General features: G+C 36.4%; 1 protein-coding gene across 2 annotated transcripts; it reads left to right on the forward strand.

Moving 5' to 3' along the window:
• The first annotated feature begins 1,515 nt into the window (after positions 1–1,515).
• On the forward strand, positions 1,516–8,303 carry LOC141441536 (uncharacterized). Of its 2 annotated transcripts, none has more exons than XM_074106302.1 (3): positions 1,516–1,623; positions 1,734–1,886; positions 4,571–8,303. In XM_074106302.1, exons 2-3 carry the CDS (start codon positions 1,773–1,775, stop codon positions 6,632–6,634), a joined length of 2,178 nt encoding a protein of 725 aa, XP_073962403.1. In that variant the 5' UTR covers positions 1,516–1,623; positions 1,734–1,772; the 3' UTR covers positions 6,635–8,303. The 2 variants fall into 2 exon arrangements, with proteins under 2 accessions (XP_073962403.1, XP_073962404.1); XM_074106303.1 differs by having other exon boundaries at positions 1,519–1,618.
• The last annotated feature ends 1,047 nt before the right edge of the window (positions 8,304–9,350 follow it).

A 9,350-nucleotide genomic window follows, 5' to 3' on the forward strand; every position in this document is an offset into this window, starting at 1 on the left:
ACTAGTTTCCAATAAGTTAAATAAAACCAACATATGTAGCTTTAACCTCCTATAGCCAATATACCCACTCTAGAATACACATAAATAAAACGCCTCGACCGGTGTTTTATACTCGACCGAATATGGAAAAACTGGTAAATGGAAACCGACATATTGAACGACGTCTCCACAGAAGTTGAGCCTTTTATGTCCTCCCTGTAAAGAACCGTACGCTCACCCGAATGTAACCTATAAAGAACCTTACGTTGGTGACTTGACTGCTACCGTTCGTGTGAACCATAAAAAAACCTTATGGGTAGAATGCGCTATGCGCTGGACAAGAGCCAGTTGAAAAGGACGAAAAATGACTACATATTTTTATTAAATGTTTGTTTATAACTTACATACATTCAAACTTTTTAAACAGAAACGTAAAAAACTTAGTTTTTGGATTTTGGACTACTTTGTTTGTAGTACACACTCTATCTTTACTCTATTGAAATAATTACATACAGTGTGACCTAAGCCTAAAAAATGTGTCAAAATAATAGTAAATATATATAATGTTATGTAATCTTTAGGTAATATAAATATTTAATTAGTTTTAGTTTTATAGTTTTATTTGGAGAACAAACAGAAATAGATGTACAATAATAGTTCTTATGTTCTAACTTCTTATAAATCACATTCATCTACCTCCTCGACAGCTATATATATATTATATAGCCCTCTTGTTCTGAGAGGAGGCCTGTGCCCAGCAGTGGGACGTATATAGGCTGGGATGATGATGATGATTTAATTATATGACATAGGTAACTAGCTTTTGCCCGCAACTTCGTCCGCGTCGAAAAGGTACTCGCGCGTTGTTCCCTCGGGCACTATGCATTTTTCCGGGATAAAAAGTAGACTATGTCACTCTCTGGCCCTATCTCTATGCCAAAAATTACGTCAATCCGTCGCTCCGTTTCGACGTGAAAGACGGACAAACATACAAACACACACACTTTCACATTTATAATACTACTAGCTTTTGCCCGCGGCTCCGCCCGTGTGGTATTCGGTTATCGCGCGCTGTTCCCTCGGGAACTGTGCTTTTTTCCGGGATAAAAAGTAGCCTATGTCACTCTCGGGCCCATAAACTATCTCTATGCCAAAAATCACGTCGATCCGTCGCTCCGTTACGGCGTGAAAGACGGACAAACAGACAAACACACTTTCGCATTTATAATATTAGTATGGATATGGATATTAGTATGGAATAGGTACTATTATAATATACTTGATATTGGTATTTATTCCTTGTCATTGTTATTAAATTTAATCATTCTAGAAATAATAAAAGTATATTGTAGAATAAACAATAAAATTCAAAAAAATATTTTTGCCACAAGTATGAGATGCGTCGCATAGCGACATCTACAGTCTGAATAAATAACTGCACCCCAGCGCTACCAACATTACTAGCGGAATGCGGAACATAAACGAGCTACTCGAACTCGAACGAGAAATAGTTCGCGCGACGCACGCTAGGTCGAGCGGTGACGCCATTTCCGCCAACATTCTGCCGCCATCTTCCTCTACGCTGAACACACCGACGCTCTTCTTGTCTATAATTTTGAGGCATAGATCGTCTTTATGGGTGAGGTCCGTAGATAATTTTTACTCTTTGGATACTATTGTGCTCTCTGATTACCCAAATATAATCTATCTGTCAAAACAATGGCTTCGAAGTGTAATTTACGTGTTTCTTCCAGGTTTTCTTGGTGGGTTAATTATGTATACGATGATCTGAGATGGATACGTGGTCGAGTTTATGTCGGTGTTGTTTGTCGCCCGAATCTGAAGTGTCACTGTTTGATAACGAGAAAAACGTGAAGGAGAAATTCTATGAAATTACTACAATTGAGGTGAGTCTTAACTTATAAACATCGTGCTAGCGTAATAACGATGCCAACGTTAATAATTTGCATAATCAATCTGAAAGTCTAAATTGCAACTATAACCTTCATACTTCAAACCTTATGTCATACATACTTATAATTTTTATAAGTCAAAAATGTCAATGTTTCTGCGTCCAAAATTACGAAAGTTATAATTTGAGCACACGAAGGTAAGTTTAATAATTAATATGTATTCTTCGTGCATTTTATCTCATAATGTCATGTATTTTTTACTTTAAAAAAAATCATGTTCTCATTTGTAGAAGTTCATTCGAAGCATTTGTAGTGTTTTCTGTAGATGAAAGCCAAACCTGTTTAAATGCACTCGCTGTACAGCTCCATATTTAACATAACCATTTTAACAACTTTCTGAAATCAGACTAAGTTTGGCATTTTTAGTATTTTTTAAATGTTTTTGTAGTGTTTTTGTTAGTTTTATACAGATCATGTCTAAGTTGCAAGTTCAAGATTTATCAGTTGGGTGTTGTTGGTTCTTCATTTTATATATGAGTAGCTGATGATAGATAAGGGTAGAAGGTAGCTTATCGGTATCTATATCTATTACATTAGTGCTACTCCAAAGTGTGCTCTGTGGAGCCCAGGGGGTCTGGGAAGCTTCTGCGGGAACTCTGCAAAAGTATTGACTATAATTGAACTAAATACTTATGGTGTACCATGTACAAACGAGGACATGAATATGTATACAGCTATAGCATCAAATGTAAACTATTCAAACACATCCTGCAATCTGCTGCTGTCAGGCCTTATTAAGTATCATCATCATACCAGCTGTAGGACATCCACTGTTGGACATCTACCTCCCCCTAAGGCCTTATAAGTGTAGTGGTCACTAACCCAAAGTGACCAGCTTCCAGGTAAAAAAAATGCTTTGGTAATAAAATTTAAGTAGTGTACTGACTCTTGATAAGACCCATTTAATCTTAAAACTAGATGTATGTGTGCAAAAATATTGAACATAATCATATTTTAATCAGAATTGAAATTGAAAGAATATTTTGGCCAGAAATAAAAAAAATGCATTCTACTGTGCAGTAATGTTTGTCTCAAATATATTTTTTGTGGATGCTATTATAGAAAACTTCTGCTGGTTTAGTCATTTTTGTTCACTCTCCTTTAGGATTGTCTTCTAATTTGTAGACAAAAATATGTAAGTTACTGGACAATTTCCTAATCCTTAAAATAATTAACAGAAACTTTAATGATTGATTTTAACATAAGCTTTATTATATTATACACTCTTTATGGTATATAAAACAGATAAAATTAACACTAACAAGAAAAAGAGATTTACTTATCCATTAAATAGATCTCTTCCACTATTATTTTTCATTACTACTAAACATTATTTTGTGCCTTACCTACTAAATAACTTAAATACTAATGACTATTAATTATTCTCTGTGATTATACTATTAAACATTACTTTGTGCTTGACTAATGAGTTTAATGACTGGATAATGTATTTTAAATATTAGAGGATATATTTTTTTTTTCTATTTTTTTTTTAGGCTTAAGTGCACTTGTGTGACTATGCCAGCCTCATTGAAAGACTCGATGTCCACATTCATCAAACACTCCTATTGCGATGTCCAGATTATCTGGCTGCAAAGGAGTGCTTGATGAACCTGTAAATTCGTACTGCATCTTCCGATACTGGACAACTCAAAATAACATTCACTAATATAGGAGGATATTATTTTTTTTAATTGGCAAACGAAATGTAACTTATTCTAATATTATTTCACTAAAACCACGTTAATGTCAGGAATCAAACCAAGTGCCCATGCAAATCAAAGTCATGATGCCTTAATTATTATATTTTAAACTAGCTTTACTCGCAGCTTCGCACGCATATTCCACTAGTAATAGTAATAGGTAGGATTGCTGTCCGTCCTGTATATAAGGGACTGTCACCGTATTTGATCATCCCGTGCCGTGTTACTACATGTCCCGTATTTCCACATAATGGCGCGGGCGCGCGGCCTTACTAAGTAGTAAGTTTCTCTCTCGCTACTTATGGTATAGTTGGAAAGCCGCGTATCTCTGTCTATCGGCGTCCCATAGGTATGTTATTTACGAGTTTTGGGCATCGAAAGAGAAATCGTTCCGTATTGGTTCCCAGAAGTAATAGCAACCCAAGTCATCCAATTGAATTGAAATTTCATGATTTTATAAAAAAAAACCATAAGAATTCCCCAAATCCATCAAGTTTCATTAATGTGGAACAAAAAAAACCGTACCAAATGCCTGATGCTTGTGTCTCTAATCCTCGGTTGAAATTTTGAGGTTTTATCCTGATTTTGTGGGAATATTGGGATAAAAAGTAGCCTATGTTATTCCAGACATCCACTTATCTACATATCAAATTTCATCCAAATCCGTCCAGTCAGTTAAGCGTGAAAAGTAACAAACACTCAGGTACGTGCACGCACTCACAAACTTACGCATTTATTACAAGTATTAGTAGGATCAGTAGGATTCTTTTACATTAAATTCCTACTCAAAAAAAAAATATAATCAGCCTTATATTGATTAACCAAAGTTCATAAAAGTATTAAATGGGCTGTATTTGTATACAAGTTATACTGAAAAAAATGGTGGTTATAAAATAAAACTTTTGACAATTACAGGTAAACACTGATGACGGGCTGCCACAAAAGCTCTGTGGGCAGTGCTACGAAACTATGAACTCTGCCTACCAGTTCCGGAAGCAATGCATCAAAATGGACACCGAGCTGAAGCTACAACTTGAGGCATTGCTCACCCAGGCTGAGGAGAACCAGGCTGTTGAAGACACTGGTTCCCAGGGCCAAGACTTTAATGATATAGCTCACAACCCTGAGAAACAACTGGAAGAAATCATCAAAACAGAACCAACTGACAGTGATGATGATTACTACTATGTACTAGTCATTGATGACCCAAAAGATAAAGATGAAACCCAGGCTGAAGAAACAAATCCTACTGTAGCCGAAATCAAACATGAACTTATGGAACATGAGGCAGAAGCAACTATCCCAGAAAATAATGAAGAAATACTTAACAATCAACAGTTTGAAATTAGTCATTTTCTCATGTCTGACACCAAAGTTCCCAACAATGTGCCAGCAACCATACTAGAGAATGAAGAAGAGAGTCAGGAGAATGAAGAAGTCAACTATGAAAATGCTTTGGAAACTGATGATAATCAGGATGATAATTCTCAAAATTTTGCTATAATGGATGGAGATATAGAGGATTCACAGGACAATGTTACAGACTTGGTTGATGCTATCACTGGGGAAATAGGAGGAGGATTATCTGGTAAAATTGGAAAGAACAGCTTTATTAAAATAATTACAACCAGTGGTGCAGATGGTACTATACTGCTTAAGGATAATGTAGCTTATTTAACTGAATCCCAATTAGATTCAAATGAGGAAGGAGAAGCTATGTCACAAGAAGAAGAGGTCATATTTTGTGAAGGCGACGACTCTTCACAATTCCAAATTCTAAAATGCGATGGCAACGAGTTGGTCATAGAATATGCTGATGATGGCCAAATAGCCACAGTTTTACAACAAGAGGATGGCAGCTTCCTGTGTGACTGCGGAGAGCAATTCGAAGACTTGGCAGAATATGAGAAGCATCAGTACACCCACAATCCAACAGAGGACCATGTCTGTAATCTATGTGGTAAAGGTTTTGAGTCTGCTGAGATTTTAACTGGACACACACTGCTACACAATGTTACTGGTCTTCTTGTGATGTGTCCATTCTGTAAACAGCTCATTAGGCGAAGCACTTTGACCCAGCATATAAAATATGGACACAACAACATCAAACCGCGTTGCAACGTGTGCTTAAAAACGTTCGCGAATCCTAATAATCTGAAGCGTCACATGATGATCCATAGTGGCATAAGGCAGTTTGAGTGTGATATTTGCTTCAAGAGGTTTCATCAGAAAATAACCATGCAGACACACAGACTGACACATATCCATCCTTTTGCTTGCAACGAATGCGATGAAACCTTCCCTAGCAAAGCTGACTTGGTCACTCATAAAGAATCAAATGAATGTACCAAATCCAAAGTTCAAAAAGTCAGGGATGAGCTCATGAGGACAGCTAAGCATGAAATCACTACTAACTTAGGTAAGCTCTTAGGGTATGCCTGTGCTCTCTGCAAGAAGATGTTCTCTGTAGAATCAGCATTAGAACAGCATATTGACACTGTGCACTTAATAGATCCAAATGAGCTCCTTTGCTCAGAATGTGGTGAAGTTCTAACATCGAAAAAAGACATGCACACACATATCTTGACCCACAGAACTATGAAAATGAAGAACTCTAAGAGATTCGAATGCACTATTTGTGGGAAGAGCTGTGCCAGTCAAGCGATGCTTGTGATGCATGAAAGGGTTCACACAAACGAAAGACCTTTCCCTTGTCATCTCTGTTCGCTGAGATTCAAAACAAAAACGCATCTACGAACCCACCAACTGACTCATACGAGGGAGAAAAAGTTTGGTTGCTCTGTCTGCATGAAATTCTTTGCTCTCAAAGGCAATTTAGTGGTTCATCTACGAACACACACGGGTGAAAGACCGTATATTTGTACGCTGTGCGGTGAAGCGTTCATTGACTCTAAGTATTTGAAGAAGCATAAGTTAAAGAAGCACTCTATACAAAATGTTCCATGGAACAAGTACTGAAAGTGATGCCAATTTTATAAATACTGCTTAGGTACACAATGTTCTTAATCCCGTAAGTCCTGACTTTTTTTTACCATACATAGTTCTACAGACAGGGCCAAGAATTCTGTTTTGTGTTTTAGTAAATTATCTCAAAAAATTTAGTTCTTATTTCATTGAAAAATTTGTACTCCACATAGTTCGACAGTTATTCTTGCAATTGATTTGTACTTTATGAAGTACACGAGGACTTACGAGGTTATTATCAACGTCAAAACGATGAGGTTTTGTAAGGCAGCTAGCATATTGGTTACCAGATCATGTTATTATTTACATAAAAATATGTATTATTTTTAAGAACACTGGTACCTTTTCTAAATTTCTAAAGAATTCTAAATTATGACGTAGTCATTATTACGTCCCCCCTTGTTCTGAAACGCTTGTTAAACTGATATCAAGTTTAACATTCGTTCGTCTTTATTTATCACTGGCATTTGCTTTTATAAGACAAACAATACATACATTTCGACGGCGAAGTACCAACACCTCTCTTTGACATGCGATTGAGGAGAACCTTAGCACCCCCTAGCTAAAGCTAAGTTGCATGTTCGAGATTTATCAGTTAGGAGGACTTGGTACTTCACCGTCGATTTTTCAAAAACATAGTCACGAACTTTAATTTGTTACCCGCTTAAGATCATCTGTCATTTTGTATGACAATTCAAAGGACGTTCTCACGAAATGGGTCCCAAATTAACGCTCGTTTAAGTAAGTAAGAGCAGACGTTTTCAACCGGTGTGTCGCTTATATTTTCAGGTGTGCCGCGATTGTATATTTTTATTTACGTTGCTTTTTGGGGTTTTGTACCTAAAGGTGTCAAAGAGACCCTATTAAAACCTCCGCTGTCCGTTATGTTACACATACATACCCTATCCCTACCCTATACGCGTCAGTCTGACTCGCACTTGACTATTTTTTACTGGTGTGCCGTGAAACTTTGATGAATGAAGTGTGGTGTCAACACCAAAAGGTTGAAAACGCCTGTTCCAGAGATGGTGATATTTTGTTTCCGTTTTGATATTTTGTAGGAACTACTTATTCTTGTAAAGATTTGAGAGTGGCTGTGGTCGACGGATGAAGGTCAGTAATGAATGAACCTTCATGCGATTTTCTTGGGAAAATATTGCTGGTTCGTATAGCTGCCAGTAAAGCGCTGCTGGCCATTCTCACATTAGGTCCTTTAGATCACCCATAACGCCCAGCGTACTAAATTAAATACATATAAAGTAAGCAAATGTCAAGTTTTCTTGATTGATATTTAAGTTTAAAACTATAGCCAACATATTTAAAGAGGTTCTAAGTATTGGTCAAGGAACTACTGCGAAATCCAAATCTGCCTTTCCATCCTCGTTTTGACCAAGATTTAAATATTATGTTAAAACAAGTTTAAATGTTAACAAATCTTTGTTTTATACTGTTTAAATAGTACTTACAAGTTTCCAGTCGTACTGTTTCTTGCTTCTGCAAGATTTGTTTTTTTTTTCACAAAATAATAAGTTTTTTGTTTTATAAAATAGTAAATTAGTGTTTTATCATCTCTGAAATCAATTAAATATGTCACTGAGACAATTATGCAAGTTGTAAATAGATTTTTTGTTTCACATGATTATTTATTAAACACTGATGTGAATGATATGTTACTTTGTTTTTTTTTTGCTTTTAATGGCCGCATTCCTAGATGTACCTAATTAAATTACTCGATATTTTTGAAGTACATATTTGAAAATTGTTCAAAAGTACGTATAATCATTATCATTTCATTACATTAAATTATAATCCTGAATTAAATAAATATGAAAGGTAAATTAAACAAACAATCTGTCTATATATATAATTAAAAATGAATTGCCGAAATGTATGTACGCGCAGAACTTCCGAACGACGCCACCCAATGAGGGCTATCGCATATGAATTCGCCGCTAGAGGCTAGTGTAGCGTGAGGTCTCCGAAATGTCAAATCTCATAGTTTTTGGGTGAGCTACGCGGGTTTATTTATAATTAGAATGACTTTGTGAATATTTTGCAATATCTGAAATTAATTATGGCAAATATGTGTTCCGGGGCAATGAATGTCTGTGTTTTGAGACAGTTTTGTCTTTCGGAAACCTTTATCCTCCCTTTTTTCCGAACAAAACGGGGACTATGCAACACTGTGGCATGCTCGATATTATTATGGTACGGTTTTAAGGTGTATTAAATATGATTTTAATCTAAACTTTGTTTTCACGCCCGTAATAACAGACTTTGAAAGCCATACTTAAAAACCTCACGCAACAGTGCGCCATCTAGTGAGACAAAGAACGATAGCCCTCATTAGATTATCATTTTTTTGTTGCGTTCGTTGATGTCAGGACAAGGTTCGTGCGTAACAAAATAAAAAAGAGCCTGGAACGAGGGCGAAGCCGCGGGCAACAGCTAGTAATAAATAAATATCATGGGACACTTGACACCAAACTGACCTAGCCTCAAACTAAGCAAAGTAATTAACATGCGAGTTAAATTCAATGGTTTGCGGAAAGTTCCTAATCTGCAATAGTCTCACGTGGGGACTACAGATCGAGCCCTCTCATTCTGAGATGAGGCGTGTGCCCTGCAGTGCAGGTGAATTAATGGAGATACATTATTCTCATTTGATTTCTCAATAATTCCGTTACAAGATAACACTGCGACTATTTTC

Source organism: Choristoneura fumiferana, chromosome 24 (genome assembly GCF_025370935.1).
Source record: "Choristoneura fumiferana chromosome 24, NRCan_CFum_1, whole genome shotgun sequence".
In the NCBI taxonomy this organism is placed as follows: domain Eukaryota; kingdom Metazoa; phylum Arthropoda; class Insecta; order Lepidoptera; family Tortricidae; genus Choristoneura; species Choristoneura fumiferana.